The sequence below is a fragment of the Octopus sinensis genome, linkage group LG7, assembly GCF_006345805.1.
Source record: "Octopus sinensis linkage group LG7, ASM634580v1, whole genome shotgun sequence".
Taxonomy (NCBI): Eukaryota; Metazoa; Mollusca; class Cephalopoda; order Octopoda; family Octopodidae; genus Octopus; species Octopus sinensis.
The window spans coordinates 19,192,255-19,218,677 of NC_043003.1; the positions used below are offsets into that span (position 1 = coordinate 19,192,255).

Below are 26,423 nucleotides of genomic sequence, written 5' to 3' on the forward strand. Positions count from 1 at the left end.
GGAAAATACGAAATGATATAAATAAAAAGTAAAATAAATAGCAGGAAATAAGAAAAGGGTCTATTAAAAATACTTGCAGTGAAAGACAACCTGAGAGTTTATAAAGGTTGAAAGCAAACACCCATAAACATATTGGTAGTTTTGCCTTCTCTCATTCTTTTCCTTTTTTTTTTTGTTTGTTTTTGTTGAAACCATTATTTTCAAAGACAGAAAAACTTGAACAAAGAAGAACCAGAAGAATGGGGTGAGTGGGAAAGGAATATTGAATAATTGGAAGAGTCAAATTCCTTGTTGTAGACTAGATCAGAATTAAGTGGTGAAGTAGACATCTGTTAAGACATCTCATGGTGATCATCATTATCATGATCACCATTATAGTTGTTCTGAACATACATATCACCCTTGTTCTCTCTTAGACTTTTCCTTTTTTTTTTTTTTTTTGACAGATGTCTTACACCATGAAATACTTCAACTGTTTTGCTGCTGTATAAAAGCTACTAGTTCTGTTGTTGTTCTTGAATATAGGGTCCATCACCATCTGGGAGCACTGGTACAACTGTGATAAGAAAAGATAAAAACCATGAAAATACATACAGACTGATTGTTCGTTAAATGACAATTTTCAACTTCCTGTCTTTACTTACTCATTGTAATGGAGTCGAAATATAAATGAAAAACATGCAAACAAGAAAAATTGAGCAATATCCAATATAAAGAATCTTTCATAATTCAATCTAAGTAAACTAGCTCATTTTCTTCTCCAGCATTTAAAGTCAGCCACAAATTTACTCCAATCTCTCTCTCTCTCTATCGCCCCCTGAATGTGTGTGTTTGTGTGTGTTTTTTGATATCACGAAAGGCATCCAGCCATAGAAACCATGTGAAAATAGACAATGGAAGTTGGTGTAACCTTGCAGCATGCCAGTTCTTGCCAAGTCGTCCAACCCATGCCAGCACAGAAAGTGGACGTTAAATAATGATCATATCTTATGCATAAGAGTGGCCTTGTGGTTAAGTTTGCTTCCTAACAGTGGCCAGCACCTTGGGCAAGTGTCTTCTACAGCCCCAGTCTGACCAAAGTCTTGTGAGTGGATTTGTCAGTGTAAAAATGAAATATGTGTTGCATGTCTGTGTACCCTTGTCTAGACATCGCATGATATCTAGCACTGGAGAAGAAATATTACCTTGCTTGGAAAAAGGGTAGGGCTGACAAGATGAAGGGCATCTGACCATAGAAAATCTGCCCCATCTCTGTTTGATCCATGCATGAAAAAGTGCATGTTAAATGATGATGATGATATGTATATTGCCATCACTCTCATTACTCAGCCCCACCAGCCAGTCTCATTGCTTACGGCTACACTGGACCACTTGCACCCAGTTCATTCCACCTTCACACTCACCTCTTTAAATACCTGCCATCATCCTGTGTCACTCAGTCTACCAGCATACTCTTATTTTGCTGCTCTCACACATCCTGAGCATTGGTCATTGCTCTATTCCCTTGGCCACAAAAACCATCATTCACTTACTTTTTTAGTCATATTGTCTTGTGTGTATATATATATATATATATATACATACACACCTCTAAATATACTGCATACTCTTATCTCTCCCACCACTCTCATTCATGCATCTATTCTCCATGCTTCTCACTCTGTAAAGAGACTGGCAAACAAGCAAAAATGTGAGGTTTCTTTTAGTTGTGTTGAAGTCATGGCTACCTCTTTAGAATAAAAAGAGCACCCCATATGCTCTGTAAAGTAGTTGATATTAGGAAGGACATCAAGTGAAAGAAAACAAGCTGTGAATGAAACATGAGCGAGATGAGGTATCCCAACACATCTAGGTGAACAGCTCACTTCCAAGGTCGTGCTGACTTAGCATGTACTTGGCAACCCATCTAACCCATGTCAGCGTGGAAAGTGGGCACTGAACAATGGTGATGCATACATATGTATGGTGTATATGTGTATGTGCAAATACAGATATGTGCAGGCACACACACACACACACACAGATATTTCATATATGCACACAAAACTGAGGAACAATATAAATTGTATTAATAGGAATGATGTAATGTTAGCAATTTGTTAGTTTTACCAAAAGCAAACAAAATTTCCTAGACACTACATGCATGCATACAAGTGTGTGTGTGTGTTTGTGTATACATGTGTTTGTGTGTATATATTGAATTTTTCGTAATAAAGTTTAATAATACTTTTGTTCTTCTGTTTTAATTGCTGATGACTCTAAAATTAGTTGCCTTTTCTAAACTGTTAAGTGAAGTAGCTCACTTATAAATGAGCATATGTTATTAAATTAAACTGTTAGTAGCAAAAATATTTATTAAAAAGTTCAAGTAGCTTTAAAAAACCATTTAAATGAAATGACATGTCTTCACATGTAGAGGTGAGAAGAGCACCCAAGAAAATTTCACATGTTTCTACAGATTGTTAATAAAACAAAACAAAAACATAATCAGATTCTTTAATAAATAAAACATTTAAAATAGGAAGCCAGCCAAAAAAAGATATATGCTTTGATAATGCAATGATTATCTGACAAAGTGATCTGGTTATTTTGTTCTATTATGTAATATATTAATAAGCAAATAAATTACCATACAATGGAAACATATGTAACATCATAAAATATAGATTCCATTGATATGCATTTTACTGTGCAACAAATATACATAATCTTGTTACACACATTGGATTTACAGAATACTTGATATCATAAATTAATCAGTTATTATTTAATTAATTGTATTATCAATTGGTTGATTGCTAGGTAGTATCGTTGGTATTCCTTTAGAATACACTGACAACCAAAATACTTGCAAGAAGAGCTACAGAGTTAATTGCTTAGATCATAAAAGATCCCTACGATTTATATATATATATATATATATATATATATGAGGTGTTTTTGAAATGTTGATAAATACACCAACATTAAGCTTTCTAAAAAATTACTGAGCAGTTTTCATAAAGCAGTGAGTTAAAGGAAAATTGATAAAGAGGAATGTGGAGGAGTGGAGAAGGTTTGAAGAAAAAAAGGGGGTAAAATAAGAAAAGAGTTTAAAAGTAATCTTACTCTGTGTGTTGTTTTGTTGAGACACCTTTCCTGAAGTTGGATCATGTACTATAGGTATAGGTACCGGAGACAACACTGCAGTTGTTGTTATATTAGAAGGAAGGTGGTGATGGTGATGGTGATGTTCTGTGTGAGGAATTACTCCATTGGGGTGCAAAATTGCTCCTGCTGCTATTGGACGGCTCTGATAGAAAGTGCCATCATAAGGGTATAGTGTCGGTGCTATAGTTAAATAAGGCATCTCCATACCTACAGCAATCGGAAACAGCAATCTATTTTAAATCTTGCAATTGATCAATACATTTGCTAAACTCCAATCAGTGCTAAAATATCAACACTATCGTTCAATTATTTCTTTTGTATGCAATAAATCAGAGAATTCTCTAATTAGAAAAAGGCCTTCAATTAATTTTAAACTATATTCTCATCAAGACACAGGGGTGGCTGTATGGGTACAGAGTTCACTCTGTTACTATAAGGTCTATAGTTTAGTCCTTCTGCATGGCACCTTGGCCAAGTGTTTTCTACTGTAGCTTCAGGTCAATCAATGTCATGTGAGATTAGTAACTTGAAGATCCACCCACCACACACGATAGACTGGCGGTTGCATGGGCGCGAAAGCTACATTGTTATCCTCATTCAGTAAACGGTGGCTTTTAACAGGTGGAGAGCTGAACCATCCTGGGGTACAGAGGATTCGCAATCTAGACTAGGGTCTGAAAGTTTACCACACCATAGTGGGTTACACCATGGTGCCTCTGCTTTGTGGCAGAAGTAGGAAGAAAGAGAGAGAGAAAGTTGTGGTGAAAGAGTACAGCAGGGTTCAACCCACACCCCACCCCACCCCAAGGTGTTTTTGCTCAATAAACACTCACAATGCCTGGTCTGGGAATCGAAACCGCATTCTTACTACCGCAAGTCCGCTGCCTTAACCACTGGGCCATTGCACCTCCACTCATGTTGGTGTTGTCATTACTGTTGCTAGTTAGTATCGTCATTATGTTTTGACTTCTAAGTTTGTCTCCATACAGCATCACGTTATCATCTGTAAAGTCTAAAATTTCTAAAATTTAAACCTCAGCTTTATCCCATAATAACGATAACTTTGTTTTGATTGGCATTTTAAAAATAAACAAAATAAAAATTATCAGAAAAAAAAAAAACGAAAAAGTAACAGGGTTATATTAATGAACAACAAAGATGGTTAACAACAAAAACAACATGTAACAGGTTCAATATTAACAGTATTAGTGAATAAACTAAGAGGAATGGCAATTGTTGAGCTCTGTCCAAGTGAAAGCTGAACAGATTGTCACACAATACCCCATGTGATTCATGACTGTATGTTGGAGTGTGCAGTATGGTTCTCAAGTCAAGCAAAAGCAGGTAGGTCGTGTTCAGTCATTTGGATGACAACCTGAATGTATCTGAACGACTGAGGACGACACTCAGATTATCTCAAATACCTGACATCTGCTTCTTTACAACTGACTTGAGGCTGCACATTGAAAGCAAGAACAAGTGCTGCCTCAAAAACATTAACAAATAATACAACAAAAGCAGCAAAATGCTAACATTATACATAGAATATCTGCAAAATTTTTTACAAGTTTTACATATTTCAAAATACATTGATACTTCAAATATGTGAATCCAGAGTATATTGGAAGAAGGTGGGCATTTATTTAGCTTTCTCTGTAAGAATATTTCTTAATACAACTATATTTAAGGCAGCAAGCTGGCAGAATCATTAGCATGCTGGGCAAAATGCTTTGCAAGCATTTCACCGTCTTTACGTTCTGAGTTCAAATTCCACCAATGTTGACTCTTTCATCCTTCCAGGATCAATAAAATAAGTACTAACTGAGCACTGGTCTCATCATTTATTGCAAGCCCACTCATCGTTATGGAGTAAGAAAATTTCCTTGTAACTGAATAAGAAAAATATCTACTTAATCTTTTTCTTGCAGCCTAAATCAGAACCAGCATTTAATCTCTATGGCAGAGGTTACCAACAGGAACTCTGTGATCTATAAGTGGTTTATTGAAGTGTTTATTGGACCTCAGACCTTTTCTAAAAAAGATTTCCAATTTAATATATTTGTGGGCCACTGAGTAACTGATGGCTTTTAGATAGTCTTTTGTATCATAATTTCTTTAACTTTTGCTTACATAAAACATTTCTAGTGACAGAAATGAGGTGAAGATAAATGGGATATTTTTAAATGCATCTCGTGATATGGTATACATAGGGACCATGGGAAATGAAAGGGGGGAAACCCTTTCCAAAAGTGGGCCATTACAGAAAGAAGTTGTTGGTCCCTGTTCTATGGGAAAGGTGATCAAAAATATTTAAAAGCTCTTATTTGAGGCTGACTGTAAGAGTAGTCCCCCGTGCGACCCATGCTTTTGTGGGTCCCCATAGAATATTGAGACCAACACTAGACTGCAGATCATTTGTAAATTATATATTGCTTTTGCACTCTTTACAGCAGTGTACTTTGCTTATACACAGTACCAGTTAGAGTTTAAGTGACTTGGTTATGAATACAGTGCAGTTTCTTCAACATGACATAAAACACTGACTCATTTGTTTAAAGATGTTGGTAGTAAGTCTCATTTTCAGATATGTACAAATTCATATATATTATATATAATAAATACGCTTTTGAACATAAAACCCATACATATGTTTAAGTGACCTAAAACTTATAACTATTAATCGTTGCTATCTGCAAGTCTGAATACATGTCAACATTCAATATAATAGTAATATACCAATAAAAATAAAATATATCAAAAGAAATAAAATATCTTTCCGATAAAGTAAACATTAACAATGGCAGCATTCGACAGGTAATAAATTAATATGAACACATTAGCTATTGAAAAACACTGCGACTTTCAGTTATTTTCTTCCATAGAAAAAGAACTATGTAGGATACAGAGAGGAGAAAGGATTCTCTATGTGGTCATTCAGCCTGTAAGAAACAGCAACCAAATCTCCCTCAAATCACAGGAAAAAAGAATGCATTTGATAATGTGGTTCATTATACTAAGAAAACAGATAAAATGGCCTTGGCTGGAAAATTTAGAAATAGCAACTTAATTTCCCCCAAATTGTAGAAAAGAACACGTTGGATAATGTAGTCCAGGGTTTATTATGCGAAGGAAAAAGACAGGATGATCACAAGTGGAATGCCTTTGATCACAGATCCACTTGATCCAGGCTAACCTGGGGTTAAACAACAACAACTGGTAATTTAGGTGTAAACACCATAAAGCATTGTTGTATGATTCATTTAAGAAAAAAATTATAATCCTTTATGTTTTAATTGGATATTATATAGTCTTGTATTTTAACTAATTTAATCAGGTGTAGCTGTGTGGTTAAGAAGCTCACTTTGCAAATACATGGTTTCAAGTTCAGTCCCAGTGTGTGGCACCTTGGCCAAGTGTCTACTACTATAGCTCTGGGACGACTAATGCCTTTTGAGTAAATTCGGTAGATGGAAACTGTGGGGAAGCACATAGTGAAGAGGATGTCTTGGATCAACACTGTCATTACATTTGATGGGCTATCATAAGCGTGTATAGGTGTAGGAGTGGCTGTGTGGTAAGTAGCTTGCTTATGAACTACATGGTTCTGGGTTCAGTCCCACTGTGTGGAATCCTTGAGCAAGTGACTTCTACTATAGCATCGGGCCAACCAAAGCCTTGTGAGTAGATTTGGTAGACGGAAACTGAAAGAAGCCCATCGTATGTGTATATATATATATATATATATATATATATTATATATATATATATATTATATATATATATATGTATATATATGTATGAGTGTGTGTATATATTTGTGTCTGTCCCCCCAACATTGCTTGACAACCGATGCTGGTGTGTTAACATCTCCGTAACTTAGCGGATCAGCAAAAGAGACTGATAGAATAAGTACTAGGCTTACAAAGAATAAGTCCTGGGGTTGATGTACTCGACTAAAAGCGGTGCTCTAGCATGGCCACAGTCAAATGACTGAAACAAGTAAAAGAGTATCTGTATGTATGTATGCATGTGTGTGCACTTGTGTTTGTTCCCCCTTTCCATCACTTGACAACTAGTGCAGGTTTGTTTGTGTCCCCAATAACTTAGTGATTTGGCAAAAGAGGCCAACGGAATAAGTACTAAACTTAAAAAAGAAACAAGTACTGAGGTCCATCCGTTTGGCTAGACCCTTCAAGACAGAGCTACAGCATGGCAGCAGTCCAATGGCTAAAACAAGTAAAAGGTTACCACTTGTCACCGTTTATCAATTTACATTTGCTTTCCAAGCTGACATAAGTTGGAAAGGACATCACAGTCTGAGTTGTATTTTATTTGGGAGTTACTGCTCCCCTACACAGTTTGAAGGACACTGTCCCATTCATGTGCTTCATTCTTCTTTTTTTTCCTTTTGTAATTTTTTTCTGGCATTGCTTCTATGGTTGAATACCCAAACACCAACCATTTCACAAGAGTGTACTAAATGACAGCTTAGCTTAAAACACAAAATGAATAACAACTGAACTTGTAATCTACAACTACCACCACGCCTAATTTTGTCCAATGGTTAGCTATAGAATCTAGAATGTGTTGAGATAAATTAATAATGATAATAATAATAATAATAATAGCAGCACTAAGACAGGACATGTGTGATACAGTAATTTCAGTTACTAAGTAAACTGATAACCTAGTTAGTGTATTTATTTATCTAATCTTTATAGTAAATTCAATGTCTATAGTCTGGTAAGGAGAACCTTGATTAGCAAAGCAACCTTTGTTATGATAATTCATAACAGCTTGACTTACACACTATGACTTAATATGTATACAAGTCACACTCGACTGGTTGAAGAAAAATCTTTTGTTTTTCAATTAATCCAACAAGCTTCAATGGTCCAGACGAGAAATGAAGAGAATTTAATTATTTATTAATTTCTTATTAGGCTATGAAGCTGTAATGTGCCTCAGTAGATCCATATACTAGTGCACAGCCTATCAGCCAGAGACATAGGCAGGTACAGCACTAAGCACAAGATATATTTTTAACATAATATATAATCTAATTGTTACCTTATCGACACCTCAGAAGAAGTAATAAAGTTCAAGTTAAACAATAAGAGATTAATAACAGAAGAATGTATGTTACTGTTCCTAATGTAAGGATGGGACGTGGTCAAGGAAAACATCAGGATCAGCAAATTTTGACTTTACACTACATTCTTGATCTCATTATTAATAAGCTGTCCTAGCTTTCACTTGAAAGTATTCACATTTTGTGTGGCTTTGACATCATCAGGCAAACCATTGTATGTAGAACAAGCAGCAAAATCTAACATTATTTATTTATTTATTTATCAGGAAAGTGAGTATTAGACAATCCAAATATCCAGTCTCTGGTGTTTGGCATGCTTATCTTTATCTTACTTGTTCAGTCATCTGACTGCAGCCATGCTGGAGCACCGCCTTTTAGTCGAGCAAATCAACCCCAGGACATATTCTTTGTAAGCCTAGTAATTATTCTTGCAGTCTCTTTTGCCGATCAGCATCGGTTGTCAAGCGATGTTGGGGGGGTGACAAACACAGACAGACAAACACACACATATATACAATGGGCTTCTTTCAGTTTCCGTCTACCAAATCCACTCACAAGGCTTTGGTCAGCCTGAGGCTATAGTAGAAGACACATTTATTTTTTCCTTGTTATTTGTGCACATTGAAAAAATATACATACATACACACAGACAATGGGTTTCTTTCAGTTTCTATCTACCAAATTAACTCATAAAAATTTGGTTGGCTTGAGGCTATAGTAAAAGACACTTGCCCAAGGTGAAACACAGTGGGACTGAACATAGAACCATGTGGTTAGGAAGCAAGCTTCTTACCACACAACCATGCCTAAAAAAAAGTATGCAGTTGAGGGTAACTTATCAGCAATGAACCATATTTTTTGTTTATGGTTTTTAGGTGCCTTTGTTTTTGAGTAGGCACAGATACCCTTTCAATCAATCCACTTTTAATCCAACAGAACATCCAGGATGTAATAGGAGGGAGAGAGGCCAGCACCAGCACAGGAGGTTGTACTTCATTCATTGATACCAAAAGGATGACAAGCAGATCTGACCCTGGTAGGATTTGAACTTAGAGTGCAGAGAACTAGAACAAATATCATAATGCACTCTAACAACTTTTACTGACCCCAAAACAATGAAAGGCAAAGTCAACCTTGGTGTGAATGCAAACATGGACAAAATGCCACTAAGCACTTTGTCCAGCATGCTAATGATTCTGCCAGCTTGTTACTTTAATGATGATGATGATGATGACGACAATGTCGATGATGCCTTTGGCTTTTTCCTATCCAAGGAGTTTTTTTTAACCCAATATCTAACATTATTAAATATAGTTTTATCTACTTCTTTAAAAACAATTGATTTCATATCTCTTGAAATTTCTAAAATTCTTATGATGTGAATAATAGCAGTTTCCACTTTCGATAAAGCCTAATCACATGACCAGAAATTGAGAATTATATGAAATAATCTAGAATTAACATGTAAGTAGTGGGAAAATTTAAGTTACCCATTTCTACCAGTTTTATTCATATCAAGACAGAATTTTTCCTATAAGATTAGATGGAGATCTGAAATAGAATGAGTTTACACAAGAATATGTTTCTTTGTCTAAAAATACACAATCTTATCTTTTACTTGTTTAAGTCATTGGACTGCAGTCATGTTGGGGTACCACCTTGAAGGATTTAGCTCAGGAGTCCCCAAACTTTTTAGACCATTGACCCCTTCATGGAATCCTTGACCCCACCTCATCGACCCCCTCCCACGCCATGCTTGTACAATCATTATCATCATCATCATCGTTTAACATCTGCTTTCCATGCTAGCATGGGTTGGAAGATTTGACTGAGGACTGGCGAACCAGATGGCTGCACCAGACTCCGATCTGATCTGGCAGAGTTTCTACAGCTGGCTGCCCTTCCTAATGCCAGCTACTCCAAGAGTGTAGTGGGTACTTTTATGTGCCACCGGCACAAGGGCCAGTGCATTTATCAACCTCTTGAATAGTCCTATCGAACCTCAGGGGTCAATATTGACCACTTTGGAGAACCCTGGTTTAGTTGAACAAATCAACTTATGTCTGGTATTTATTTTATAGATCTCTTTCATTGAATTGCTAAGTTACAGGAATGAAAGCAAACCAACACCAGTTGTCAAGCAGTAGTGGGGAGGACACAAAAACACACACACATACCGTTACTTTCAACCAAATTCACTCCCGAGACATTAGTGGCTCAGGGCTAATAGTAGAAAATACTCATTTATACAAGCAAGGTTGATATTTCCTGTCTTCTGTGAAAAACATGTCTGACTAAGGAAAAATATTACCTTGCTTGGAAATAGGTAGAAGATCAAATGAGGAAAAATTTTCATTGAACCCATGCAAACATGGAAAAATGGATGTTAAATTTTATAAAAGGCAACTCTTCACAATTTTCATGCCAACTGGCTCTACTCCTTACAACAAAATCCTACACTCTTGAATCTCATTTGACATTCTCAACATTTGCAAAAGCTCACATACGTAAACATTGAAGAATTTAAATCTTCTTGGTCATTATGATTACTTATTTCCATAATGTATACAACCTTTTTGACAATAAAGGTGACACAGATGATAAGGTAAGATAAGATAAAATTTTTATCTCTGAGTTTGAAACTACAGTGTAGAAAAAATACTAACATCATTCAAAAAATATCTCCAATCACATGCGATATAAATTTTCAATGAGTGAAGATAAAAACCAACTAAAACTTACACTTGAAGACTGAATCATGAAAATGATAACTCTCATGCACATGGTTATCGCTTACATGAAGAAATAATATATTTGTCCTCCTCCTCCTCTTCCTCATCATCGTTTAACGTCCGCTTTCCATGCTAGCATGGGTTGCACGATTTGACTGAGGTCTGGTGAACCAAATGGCTGCACCAGGCTCCAATCTGATCTGGAAGAGTTTCTACAGCTGGATGCCCTTCCTAACGCCAACCACTCTGAGAGTGTAGTGGATGCTTTTACGTACCACTGGCATGAGGGCCAGTCAGGCGGTACTGGCAAAGGCCACGTTCAAATGGTGTTTTTATGTGCCACCTACACAGGAGCCAGTCCAGCGACACTGGTAACGACCTCCATTCAATAAAACAATTTTATTTGGTTGTTCAACTCCTAAACACTATATTATCATGGCAATAATAAGCCACTATGCCTCCATTTCAAATATCATCATGATTATTATCATCATTTAATATCCACTTTCCCATGCTTGCATGGTTCAGATGGAATTTGTTGAGGCAGATTTTCTACAGCCAAAACCCTTCCTGTCACCAAACTTGACCTGTTTCCAAGCAGGTGGCACATAAAAAAACACCATTTGAACATTTCTGTTGCTAGTACCACCTGACTGGTCCTCGTGCCGGTGGCATGTAAAAACACCCACTACACTCTCAGAGTGGTTGACGTTAGGAAGGGCATACAGCTGTAGAAACTCTGCCAGATCAGACTGGAGTCTGGTGCAGCTATCTGGTTCACCAAACCTCAGTCAATCGTCCAACACATGCTAGCATGGAAAGCAGACACTAAACAATGATGATGATTTGTATAACAATACTTATTTACAACCACCACATGATGTCTAGTCAAAGGTACAAACAATCACATATATATTATTACTAAATTCTGGTTTCAAATTTTAGCACAAAGCCAGCAATTCAGGGATGCAGGTAAGTTAATTACACTGACCCCAGTGCTTATTGACCCTAAAAGGATGTAATGCCAAGTTGAACTTGGTGGAACTTGAACTCAGGATGTAAAGACAGACAAAATGTTAAGCATTTTTCTCAGGGTGCTAATAATTCTGCTAGCACGCGACCTTAATATTACTAAATATTATAATCATTTTATCATGAAATGATAAAATACTGTGTTGTCAAATGAGAAGAATACACAATACTGTAATGCACCCAAGTGGTTCCATCTAATGTTAAATTTAAGGGACAGTCATCTTTGAACCCCAGGGGATTGCTAATGAATGTAATATACTTAACACTCAATCTTTCATCTATCAAGTTCTTGTTTACCTTACCTGGGACAAAGATACTCTTTTACTTGTTTCAGTCATTTGACTGCGGCCATGCTGGAGTACCGCCTTTAGTTGAGTAAATCGACCCCAAGACTTATTCTTTGTAAGCCTAGTACTTATTCTATCAGTCTCTTTTGCCGAACTGCTAAGTTACGGGGACATAAACACACCAGCATCGGTTGTCAAGCGATGTTGGGGGACAAACACACACATACACACACACATATACGACAGGCTTCTTTCAGTTTCCGTCTACCAAATCCACTCACAAGGCTTTGGTCGGCCCGAGGCGGAGACTTGGCTATGTTGTTAAGAAGCTCACTTTACAATTATATGGTTTCAGGTTCAGTCCCATTACATGACACCTAGGGTGTCTTCTACTATATAACCTCAAGCCAAGAAAAACCTTGTGAAGCCCACTATGTAAAATTTAATGTGTGTCTTTGCATTTGTCTCTCTCCACCATTTAACCGGTGTTGGTTTGTTTACATCCCTGTAACTGAGTGGTTTGGCGAAAGAAACTGATAAAATAAGTATCAGATTCAAAAATAGGTATGGTGATCAATTTATTTACCTAAACCCTTCAAAGCTGTGCCCCAGCATGGCTGCAGTCCAATGACAGACACAAGTAAAAGATAAAGATATATATTTCAATAAACTTCAGCTAATAAAATTGAGATGGGACACTGTCAAGATTTCTGAGAAATTTCAAACAGCAATGTAGGTCTGTACACACATACACACCAATTTATGCAGTCTGATAGAAACTGAAAGCAGAAATGCAAATAATATAGTTTTTTTTCTTCTTATTAATGATATAAACATAATTTTTCTTTCATGTATATTTTTAGCCAGAGATTTGTGCTAAATCCTGTGACGGGACCAGAAAGTATATTTCATGAGATTTATAATGGTCACACACATAAAGCCCTCATCTTTAATATCTCTCCTTAAAATATGGTAATATTCAATGTCATACATTACTGGAAGTAGGCAGTTTGTAGGCCATCTAACTAAATCTTAAACCTAACTACTGTATTTATGTACATATATATTCTTACCACGTTCATTATGATAATATCTTAACTGTTCAAGAACATGTTCTGCAGCACAGATCTTCGCTTCCTCTATAGTACGGCTGAATACTCTTGGTTGCCATCCATTTGTATATGGTATATGAGAACCAGATAAACTAGATAGAGTGACCTACAAGAGAAAACGAAAAAATAAATAAGAAGCAATTAATTAAATGACAGTAATAAATTTATTTGTTGAGAAGAGTAACTCCACTGATCTGAGTGTCCATTGTGAAAGAATTTGTATTATCTTTTATCTATTTCAATTATGAGTTTTACATGACTGTGGCCATGCTGGGGCACTGCTTTGAAAAATTTTAAAGTCAAATGAATCAACCCCAGTACTTTTTTTTTTGTTTGCTTTAAGCCTGGTCCTTATTCTATCAGTCTCTGTTGCCGAACTGCTAAGTTATGGGGATGCAAACATACCAACATCAGTTGTGAGACGGTGGTGAGGGACAAACAGACACAAAGACACACACACGCACAGACATATATATACACAAACACACAGACACAATGGTCTTTTAGTTTCCTTCAACCAAATCCACTCACAAGGCTTTGGTAGTAGATGACATTTTCCCCAAGTACAAGTAATGGGATTGAACCTTGACCAGGTGGTTAGGAAGCAAACTTCTTACCACACAGCCACATCTGTGCCTTTTATTTTTGTTTCGTTATTTTATGGCCAGGTCAGAGGAAGAAAGGGTTGTAATGCCATGACCCTTTTGCATGATCTCTAACACAGGTGAGAGAAAAGAAAGAAACAACTCACAGACAGGAGAACTAGTATAAATACTTGAGACAGAATGTGTTCTTTCAGTCTCTTGGCTCGACCACTAAGTCACAAAGAAGTAAACAAACCAACACCAGTTATCAAACAGTGGGGAGGGGACAAACATAAACACAATGACAAAGACACACACTACAACAGGTTTTCCATGTAGTTTGTCTACTAATGTTCATTCACAAAACATTGGTTGGGTCTGGGCTATAGTAGAAGACACTCATTGAGACTGAACCAGAAAACACATGCATTCATATCTATTATATTATTGATGACAGACAAAATTCATTTGGCAAGATTTGTACTCACAACATAAAAGGAACAGAACAAAATTTCAAAACAGTAAGTTCATGTGCTCAACGAAAATATTTTTCTTTTTATTAAAAACACAATTACCTTGAAAATATAACATAGATAACCATTGATATTGGTAGTTAATAGATGATAAATTGGCGTGCCCCATCCATTCTTTAAACATATATTCTCTAAAACCTGGAAACAGAAACAAAACAAAAAGCAGTAGATAATTAATTTTAAAATGGCAACGAAACAATGAGCCTAAAGGAGGTTCATAAATCTGATGTTTAGCTCCAGATCCAATAGTATTAAGCCAATGAGAAATGCGTTCCATCTTGAATAGGATGCCAATATCACAAGTAATATTAATCCTTTGGCATTCACATCTCTCTGTCAAAGGTAATTCTTATTTATCCACATTGTTTTGAATTTATAATGCATTATCTTGTAGCTTTGAGATTTCAAGGACAAGATTGTTTCTTTTTATATTGACATTGTAGGGTAGGTGCAAGAGGGTGGATCCGGCCTGTTTTAACATAACATAAAAGAGGCAGAATATTTTGGCCAGATATGGTCGGTCTAAATGCTAAAGATTTAATAGAGGAGAACTGAGGCGCAAAGACTCAGTAAAATACATAGAGCTAATACAAACTTTCCTTATTATTACTGAGCCCCTAGTTAGTCCTCACTGAATAGAATATCTTCATTTTTTCCTTTTTTAAGTCAAAAAATATCTTGAATCACATTATTCAGTGTCTTCCTTTCAAGATGATAGTAGTAGAATGTGATTGGTGTGGGGAGACTTTTCTGCTATATCTAGCAAACTGAATTTAATGACTTTACTCAAGAAATAGCACTGTCTTTTGGTAATAATCCAAACCCTCATTATTAGAAATTCTTAAATCCAAAATGTAAAATATAGTAAATAATAAGGCAAATAAATTATAGTTTTTGTTTTTTGCTGCCCTAGTCAATGCACAGTAGTAAACATTTAAACTTATTTAAGTAGGATTAGTGTCGTTTGAATTCTAAACTTTATTCTAAGTATAGATTAGCAGTTAGGATGTAGCACTCATGATTATAAGATTTGAGGTTGATTCATAATATGAGTGGTGCATTGTCCACTTCTTCTTCATCACTAGGCTGACTTTCTATGGCTGGATGCCCTTCAGGTTCTTTTACATATCTGTCAGTCCTGATGGTGGTGCAATATGTATAGATCACTGCTATTGTCATGTTACTTGTGATGACTCCAAGCTTAATTATTTTGTTACTTAATCTGACAATCTGAATTATTTTATCTATCCATTTGCCTTGAAACAATATGCATTCATTTGTCTGCCAACAATGTGCATGCCCCAATGATGTTGCTCACCTAGAAGAATTTGTACCCGTGTTCATTGCTCATAAAGCTCCTCTCTATTTTACCTCTGGTACACACTACATGTCAACTCAACTTGAGATTAGCCTCTCTACAAAACCTCTCAAAATTAGCTTTCATTGCATCAACATTTTTGACGAACAGTTTCAATTATTAATTTTTATAGTAATTATTAGAACAAGTTTGAAATATTAAAATCATTAGAAGTATTGACTTTTTCACACACACACAAAAAGAAAGAAAACCTCCATGCAAAACCGATTTCTTTTAGATGTTTCAATTAAATCATAAACTAAGCTGATAGTACACATAACAAAAAAGAAAAAGAAAGGAAAAATGAAATTCATAGAGAAATATTCTTACAGCGTAAGCACCACATAAATATGATGTAATGGTTCCACAGAAAGATATAGCAGAGTGAATTCTAAATACTTTTTCTAGGCTCATAGATTCAATCTAACAAGCTGACAACATATCTGTGAACTTTCTCACCATATAGCCTCTACTTTCCTGAGCTGGACAAGCTAGATGAACTAGTTCATAAAAGTCCCATGTTTGCTAGGGGATACAGTGTAATGCAAATGATGGGTAAATCAGTATTTTATTGGTTTGAATAGCTTTTACTTTCCTTTATATATTAATAGCATTCAATATGTGCTGTTCTCAACTCCTTAGAATGGGCAAGTTAGCAGATGACTCATAAAATAGAGATTCCACATTATGACAATTTTAGAGTCTCTGGTAAGGCCAACTCCAGTATAGAGGTGATTAAAAACTAGCCCTTTGTTAACATTCCACACTTCAAAATTTCTGCTGGATCCATCTTCATATCTGGCATTGATGGAATTCTAAGGGCAAATACAGTAGGAGTTTCCCATATGTAATAACATAAATTGGGGGGAAAAAAATTAGAGGAACTGAGATTATCAATGCAATTAGCAAACAAAAATTAGGAGCATACACACAAGACCATGCTGTATGGCTGTGAAGTATGAAGCTTGCTTCCCAACCACAAGGTCTTAGGTTCAGTCCTGCAGCATGACACTTGGTAAAGTGTCTTTTACTATAGCCGTGGGCTGACCAAAACCATGTGAGTCTGGTAGATGGAAACTGTAAGAAGCCCATTGTGTGTGTGAATGTGTGTTACTGTCTACTTGCCTTACTTCATATGATAATCATAAATGACAGTCACCATCATGCAAACAGTGTCCTTCATTATCAATCTTTTGTGAAACCATGTCTGCTCTGCTCTTGGGAAATATAATCTTACTTGGAAACAGGTGAAGGTTGGCAACAGGAAGAGTATCCATTTGTAAAAAATATGCATCAATAAATTGTGTCCAGCTCATATCAACAAGGAAAAGTCGACAGTAAACAAGGATGATAAAGAATGCTCCTTTGAAGTACTTTCTCTTCAACCCCAATGGTTGATATTAATGTATTACTGTAACAATATTCCCTCAATTTCTATAGTTATATACTGATCATTTAAGATTTGCCAACTGAATAGAATTTTACTGGGGAGCTCTAATAAGACTGAAACAAGTGTATTGCTTTCACCGCTCCCATACTCCATATTCCACATTTTCCTAACATTTTCAGTCAATTCATCTATGAGTTATCTTCCTTATTTGTTATTCTTAGATATCCATCAGAGGAAAACTTTGAATTGTTTAGACAATCTCATTTTTACACGTTGCAATGTTACTAAGTGAAACTATCATATTGGTATCTCTTCATGAATTCCTACATTAAGTGACTAGTATTAGTAAAGACGCCCAATAATAAATACAATATGCTACCATGCAGAGATAAATATAAAACAACAAACAAATAAAATGAGAGATTTTACTAATTATTTTACAACAGGACATATTATAACTTTTTATCACATTAGGTTAGCTTATTTATATTATAAATCACTTATCTATAAGGATACTGGAAAAGGAAATCAAACAACTTTGAAAATATTTATAAAATAGGTGAGTACTTCACAGAACAACAATGCGCTCACGACAATAAATCTAATGCTTAAGTAAACAGATATGTTTGCTGAACCATTTCTGCCTGTATTCAAGTATATTCTCTTTTTTACTCAACATGATGCATTCTAGAATAATGTAGAATAATAGTAGGCACAAGGCCTGAAATTTTGCAAAAAGTTGACTGCATCAACCCCAGTACATATTTCATTGACCTTGAAAGGATAAAAGGCAAAGTTGACCTTGGCAGAATTAGAACTCAGAATGTAAAAAGCTGGAAGAAATGCCTCTATGCTAATGATTCTGCAAGCTCACTGCCGCCGCCACCGGCAGCAGTAACAGCAGCCATTCAAGAATTTGGACCTGGAGCAGTGACTTTGAGGACCACCTCCCGGTGGTGTCGGGCGTCAATGAAGAGCCCTCGACTACAACAAGATGATCAAAGTTTTTTTTTCCCCCCAAGGTCTGGGGTCTCCTGCCCTTAAGCCCTAGACCATCACCTAATCCCCCTTACCCATCTTGTTGCTTAACAACAGCAGCAACAGCAACAACAACAACAACAACAATAATAATTGCCCTGATGCAGTACAAGACAGTGGCTCTCATGGCTTCTTATCTTAACTGATGCAGAAACAGACATTAACCAACCCACCTGCCAATGGATACTGTCCACTTTGTTTGAAGCAAAACATTTAAGGCTACTACCATTAGTGTTGGCACAGTCAAATAGTAGGTCTTCAGAGATTGCAGGAATGCTAGAGTGGAGGTGAGAAGAGATGTGCTGTGTACAAGGAGCAAGGTGGAAGGGAGCCTTAGTCATACTCCTCATGGAAAAGAAACAAGGGTACTAATTTTTCTGGGTGAGTAACAATGCAAAGGGAGAAGGAGTAGGCATACTGTTGGCAGAGAAATAAATAGCTTGAGTAATTTAGGCAAGCAGAATATGTGACATAACAATCAAGTTTAGACATATCATGGGCAATGCAAAAGCAACAGTGGTGTCTGCATTGTACACCAATCAAGACTGCTTTAATGGCTGGTGACTGAAAGACATTTCAGGAAATAATGTTGATGGCCCCCTCCAATGTGCAGCCTTTTCTGTTTATCATATTTCTCTATGCCATAATACAAGAGTTTAAGATTGGCTGTTCTTGGGAACTTCTCTGTGCTGATGACCTGGGGTTTATAGCTGAATTAGTTTAAAGAATTGGAGAAGAAATTCCAAACGTAGAAGCAAAGTCTAGAATCATGTGGCCCAAAGTATATTTAACAACAATAATAGTTAATTAGTAAAGAAACAGGACTACTCATATCAAGAATGTGACCCTGCTCAATGTGCAGTAAAGGAGTTGAAAGAAATGACCCAATTTAAGCTATGCTTACACAAGAGGCATACTGAAGTATGGTGGGATTACAGGCAGGCTAAGAGAGAAGAAAGGTTTTGTATGCTGTAGATTCACAGGAGTATTTAGTAGTAAGAACAATGTTGAAATAGATTCTTTCAAATGAAAATTCTAAAAGCATAGCAGCCGTAGAAAGTAGAGAGAGAGTTTAAGGAGCAGTTACTTTTACTAGTAACAAATGGATTCTCTGTGACAATAACAAGCTGGTTATATGATACTTGTGTACAAAGTACAATAGTGCATCATAGAGGGCACAGAATGTAGATGTATGAAGGATGGAAAAAATTTAGTGAGCATGCTCCACAAGATGTACAATGTTAGTATGTATGGATGGATGGCAGAGCATATGTGAGCTGAGAGAGAAACTAGATATAAAAGGAATTAGATGCCATGTCCAAGGAAGAAGACTGCATTGGTATGGGACAAGTTATGTGCATGAATGATGACAGCTGGATAAAGATGTGGCAAATGATTCAAGTGGAAGGAACTTGTGGAGGAAGAAAATGAATAAAACATGTGAAGTGTTGAAGGTGAGCTTTAGAGGTTGTAAACCTTATGGAGACGTCAAAGGATAATAGGTAGTAAGACTGTGCTATAGAAGACCTGTCTAATCCATGCAAATATAGAAAAACTGTTGTTGTTGACAATGACAACAATGATGGAGATGTTTTTTTTTTTATATATTACTGAAAATTAGAAAATCATACATATGGCTGTTGTTATTTACTAGGCTTTTGTATTTCAATAATTATATAATGAATCTCACACTTGCAAACGGAGCATACTTCTAAGATGCAGAAAAGAACTAAGAAATAGGTTTGAGAGAAAGATTGAGAGATAGATAGATAGAGAGATATAGACTGAGAAATTGAGAGAGAGATAGATAGATAGATTGAGAGATAGATAGATAGATAGATAGATAGAGAGCTAGATAGTATTTATAAAAAAAAAAGACAAACCTCAATAGCTTTATTGTAATAGGCAGGTCGAGAATAGGTTAATGGCAGTTGCCCATACTTCAGATTACCAGCAGCTCGCAAACCAGCAGCACTCCTTCCACGTCCAACATTACGATTCAAATTCTTAGACATCATGTTATAATCCCAGTTTTCTAAACACCTGGAGAACAAAACACTTTATCAATACATTACATAATCGATTTTGCCACTAGAGTTTATTATTTTTTTTTCAGTCATGTCACACACAAAACAAAAGTACAACTTCAATTTTAATAAAGATTTCTTACAAATTGAGTTATGGAAAAAAAAAAATGACTTTAAGGAATGAGCCTTCTATCATGCCCAACCCAAGGGAACTTGTGCTTTTGATGTGCTGCAATTCCAGCATTCATTCTATTCTGTTCTTAAATTACTTCAATTTGGATATGCTCCAACAAAGATATTCCTAGCATGGATCTTTCCATTGCTCTCCATGTTGTAACTAGTTGCTGATCTTTCTTCTTTGTAGTAGCCCATGTCTCACTTGTGTTAAAAAGCAAAAGCCCGATTATAATATTGAAGAGGTTGGCATGCAAAATCTTGTCCATCTGTGCTTTAAGAACATCTTTAATCAAAGCAAACACCTTCCAACTTGCTCTTACTTTACCCAAGATTTTGGCTTACATCTCTCTGCATACATTTACTGTCTTGATGTACTTGTTCACTGCCTCAAATTTATGACTTCCTACCATTATTTGGCCTTGTGATATGTTTTTAGGCCACGTGTGTTTTGTTTTCATGCAGTTTATTTTGAAGCTTACTGCTGAGCTCTGGGTGTCCAGCTCTATCAGCAAAGTTTGTAGCTGCTCTGAGGCTTCTAACGATGAGCATGATTCTGCCTGTGAAACAGGTGTGTAATAGCTTACTTTTGGTGTTAACACCACCTTTCCAATCAATGCCTCTGATGTCTATATTAAGATACACAGTGAAGAGCTTTGGAGACGTGGTATCTCCTTGTTTGACACCCTTCCCAACTGGAACTTTTACAGCTAGTAAGTATCAGCAGAGCATTATCAGTGTTACATCCTGAGTTTGTCTTCCTGAGAAGTTTAATGTATTGTATCTCTCAACTGATAACATCTCTCGAGACTTCAGCACTGCATTCTCCTCAACACTAACAAAGGCCTTTCTTTAATCAATGAAGATGACAATGAGACACCTGATATATTTTTGCTTATTTGAGAAACTGTTAGAGGGAATACAAGGTTTATCAAGCCAAAGTTCTTCCAAACCCTCTCACTCCCTTGGCTTTTGGTCACTGAGATGTTTATATAGTCTAGTGACTATTACTTCTCTAAACAGCATGTAGAGATGAGACAAGAGACAAATGGGGCAATAGGTTCTCAGCTCTTCCCTATCAATAATAAATCTCTGAGCGAGGTAATATACTTCACGATCTTCCCTGTCACCCATCGTTTAAAGCAAGATAGTATTCAACTTTGTCCTTAACAAGGGTATTTTTCCCCTCTTTCAAACATCGATAGCAACATAGAATGAGAATTTTCTATAGCTACTGTCTTCCACTCCTTAACATTTCCATTACCATACCAATTATTATTATTAATTTTCTTTCTTACCTATTAGTTGGAGCTGATAATGGCTGGCATAATTCTAAACCTCCGTATGAGTTCTAGACAAGAATGGAAAGTAAAATATTGATTAGCTATACTGGCAACAATTTACATCAAAATAAATTCATATAACAGGGATTCCTGTAACACATGAAGATTTTTAAGACTATATCACATTCATCTAAAAGAAAAGTAGTCATTATTAATAAGTAATGTACTGATTACACTGGATCTTAGAGAAATGTGTACTAGACTTTAAAAATATTTATAAAAAACACAGTTAAATGTTGTTGCATAGGTGAGTCAGGATTAACTCATTAGCATTCAGATTAATCCTTTAGTATTCAGATTTCTTTGTCAAATGTATTAACTATTAATTCACATTGTTTTGAATTAATCAGGCATTATTTTGGAGCTTCAAGATTTCAAAGTGTGTTTGCATATTTTTAGAATGGCATTGTAAGGTAGGTGTGAGAAGTTGGATCAGGTCAATTTTAACAAAAAACAGGGAGACTATTTGGGCCGGATATGGCCGGATTAAATGCTAAAGGGTTAATCTGTCAAATGTAATGCTTAATAAATAATTCATAGTTTTGAATTAATCATGCATTAATCTTGCTGCCTTGAGATTTTGATGATATGATTATTTTTAGAATGACACTGTAGGGTAGGTGTAAGAGGTCAAATCTGGCTGATTTGAACACAAAACGAATAGGATATTTGGTGTGGATATGGACAGTTTAAATGCCAAAGAGTTAAACAGACACTGAAGTTAAAGAGGATCAAGGGTTTGATCATTTTCCTTTGTTTCCACACACAGTGTGATATGAATTACATCGTTATTCACTTTCTCAGTCAAGTAAGAAAATGATTTCTAGCAAATCAAGCAACCATGTAAGAGTTCACTTTTTGCATAAATTTTACAAGCGTACAAATTATCTCAAGGTTGGTGGATTAACATAATGATTAGTTAGAAAGTTGTAAAAAAAATGCTTTCTGGTATTTTTTCTGGCTCTTTTAACGTTCCATGTTCAAATCCTACCAAAAGTCAGCTTTATCTTTCACACTTCCGGGGTTAATAAAATAAATTACCAGTCATGTAATAGAGAGTGTAGCATTGACTAATTCCTACCCCCAAATCTTTGTTCATGTGAACATGTTAGAAATTATATGCTTCATTTATGCCAGTCATGCTATTGGATAAGCCTGAATAATCACAACCTCTACTCTTGACTACTCCAAAAATGTCAAGTCTACTTCAACAGTCTCAGAAAGTCCCTGAAACTTAGGTATAAAATGGCAATTATTATTCTTTTTATTATTATTACATACATTCATGAGCACTTTAGAAAAACATTTAACTATTGTAGGGGGTGGAATGAGAAAAATTTATGTCACAAATTTATTAGTGGACTTAGTGGTTATGCAAGGTTTAGGTGACTAATACTGGGTGCAGTAAGTAAAAAAAAAACAACAACTTTTGTATTATAAATAGTACTAGCTGGCCCTGTGCCATCAAAAATGACAGCTAATTGTAGTATTTTATATATAAATAAGGTACAAAATAATCACAGATACAAACATTCACATACTTCACTTGAACATACACTCACATGGAGTTGAAATGCTCTTTGACTTTTCTTTTCAGCATTGAGTATTCACCATCACACTTCCATGACACACATACACACACAAACATTCAGAATTCATATTTTTATCTATCTGTTTAAGAGGGCCTAAAATGGTTATAGACACTGCCTTGTTTCCCCATACTAACAAATGGGATATAAGAATAAAAAGAAGAAAGAGTATAATATAAAATACCCTATCTACATGCACATTGAAAATTTATTAATTAATCATATAAATAAAGAAATATTAATTAGCTGCTTAAAGCAATGGAAATGTTAAATGAAATCAATTAATCAACAATAATTCACTTTATTTAGCACTCATTTCTCTAAATCCTTGATCTACTTTAAAATGTACTCAATATCAACAGTATGTGCTAATCTTTTTTTATGCCAGAAATAACCCAAATGCATAATTAATAATTTTTATTTTAATAATTGCTTGTAATTTAGGTACAAGGCCAGCAAATTTGGGTAGAGGAACTTTGTAAATTACACCTTGACTTGTATTTAATTTTATTGGTCCTGAAAGGATAATAGGTTTAGTCAGCCTTGGTAGGATCTGAACTCAGATGATGAAAGGTTAGAGAAAGAGAGGCAGAAACAGGTGTCTTGCTATAGAGGAGGTACATGGTGGGTGGGTGGGTGTGAGAGAGAGTGAGAGAGAGAGAGAGAGAGAGAGAGAGAGAGAGAGAGAGAGAGAGAGAGAGAGTTACAAGAAAGAGAACAGAAACAAGTGTGATGTAGCAGAAATACTTGGTTACCTAGTCAGAGGGGAAAAGCAAGAAAAGGAGAGAGAGAGGGAGTAATCAAGAATGAGGGTAGAAACAGATGTGCTCCTGTAGAGGAGATAGATGGCTACTGAGCCAGAGGGAAGAGTGGGAAACAGCAAAAGCATAAGAGAGGGCAGGAGAGAGATGGTGAAGTGCCAGGGTATACTCACAATTAACAAGGATCAGAGCCTAGCAGACTGTATTTTTTTTATAATGTAGGCTTGTTTAACATTTGTCATACCATGTCTTAATTGTACCACAAAGCTAATTATTTTGCTACATGAGTAGTATAAAACTTTAGGGAGAGCAGAACAACAGAATGCTTTCAGAGAAGAAGCACCCCTTGTGCAAGCATTTTGGGACCTCAACTCCTTACACTTTAAGGGGCCCTGGACTGTATCCAGGTCAGAACTCTTGGATACTTCCCCCAACCTGCTGTTATATTCTGTGCTACTCCATGCGTTTCAACCCTCCTGGATGGTTTAAGTGCCCCACAAGCATGTGTGATATTAGATTGTCGTTGACAAGGCAAAGCATCTTTGGAACCATGTTTAATGCTTTAGCATTTAAATTACTCCGTTAAATGTGATGCTTATTTATTCACATTGTTTTGAATTAATCAATTAATCATGCATTATCTTGTAGCTTTAAGATTTCAATGATGTGATTGTTTATTTTTTAGAATTACATTGTAGGTTAGGTTGAAAAAGGCTGGATCTGGTCAGTGTGGACATAAAACAGGTACAATATTTTAGCCAGATATGGCCGGAATAACACCTGCAAGTTTTAGTTAATGGAAAATGTAAATTTTATTTGAAAATGTACTTAAAATATTAAATGTCATTCTAAATTTGATCCCAATAATAATCATTTGTGGACACTTAGGAAAAAAAAAAAAGGTGTATATGGTAAGAAATTTACTCAATGATTTAACCAGACATGCTTGATTTTACAGACTACTAACTACAACAAATTAATTTATAAAGTTAATCCTAGTGCAATTAATATTGGTTTCAAATTTTGGTGCCAGGCCAGCAAATTCGGAGGAGTCAATAAGTCAATTACATTGATCCCAGCGTTCAACTGGTCCTTATTTTATTAACACCAAAAGGCTGAAAGGCAAAGTGGACCTTAGGATGCCGCTAAGCATTTTACCTGGTGTGCTAATGATTCTACCAGCTTACTACCTTCCTAGTACTGTTAATACGGAAAATGTCTGTATTGTAATTGTTTGAGAATTTCAATGGATTATCTCAATTCTATTTTTGATTCATTAATATCTAAACTCCACAGTTCTCAAAGAATTATTCCAATTATTGTTATGAAGTGCAATAAACAACCTAACTCTTGTTTAGGTCTGAAAAGACATACTGAGATAAGAATAATTTTTCTCGGGATTAAAAAAGTTTTTTTCCATATTTAAATGTTTTAGACATTTTTCCTTATTTCAACAATTAATTTTTGTAGTTAATATTTTTACTCATTTACAAGAATACAGCTTCCTTCATTCATGATTGTGGATAAAAATACATTCTTCTTTCTGTGGTTACTACCAAGTTTCACACAAGGGTGTGAAATTAGCATGAAACAGATCAGCAAATGACATTAAAATATTTTGTTACATGTCAGGACTGTCATTTTTCTTTTTTTTTACCATATAAACACATACATTATATATTCATTCTTCAGTTTTATTATTGTTCTTATTTTAGTGTCCTTGGTATGAAACCTTTCCTCACACATCCTGTGACTGCTTCAGCGCCCACCTGTCCCCTCCTGTTTTATTTAGTCTATTCTGTCTTTCTATCACAAAGGACCACTAAAATAAGAACGAAAATAAAGCTGAAGTGTGTGTGTTTATTTGGAGAAAAAAAAGAAGCAACCATCCCAAAATATAGCAATATGTTTCAGCACATAATTTCACAGCAGGAATCTTGCAAAACAAATACATAAACGATATTAAAACAGTTATAATAACAATTATCATTTGTAAGAAAATAATTAGTTGGAAAATATATGTAATTAGAAACAAACGAAATAAACACAACTGTAAACTGCTGAAATGTAAACAATAAAACTATTTGGAAAAAGCATACCCAAAGCAATAATAAAAGACGTTATAAATTTATTAAATGTTTAAACAAGAAATGATATAAAGCCGAGAAGATTATGAATCAGGATATAAAAAATAAATAACGACCATATTTGATGGTATAAAA

At 35.5% G+C, this 26,423-nt stretch overlaps 1 protein-coding gene across 3 annotated transcripts in view; it reads right to left on the bottom strand.

Moving 5' to 3' along the window:
- Positions 1–418: 418 nt before the first annotated feature.
- Positions 419–26,423, bottom strand: part of LOC115214200 (probable RNA-binding protein 46) — a 113,416-nt gene continuing 87,411 nt past the window's right edge. For 2 of the 3 annotated variants that reach the window (XM_029783302.2, XM_036504586.1), the window contains 6 exons: positions 21,807–21,859; positions 20,191–20,350; positions 14,565–14,660; positions 13,367–13,511; positions 3,109–3,357; positions 419–556 (listed from right to left, as the gene is read on the bottom strand). In XM_029783302.2, coding sequence (XP_029639162.1) covers positions 498–556; positions 3,109–3,357; positions 13,367–13,511; positions 14,565–14,660; positions 20,191–20,350; positions 21,807–21,859 — 762 coding nt within the window. In that variant the 3' untranslated portion in view covers positions 419–497. The remainder of the gene's footprint in view (positions 557–3,108; positions 3,358–13,366; positions 13,512–14,564; positions 14,661–20,190; positions 20,351–21,806; positions 21,860–26,423) is intronic. The other variant, XM_036504587.1, reaches the window with a different exon arrangement.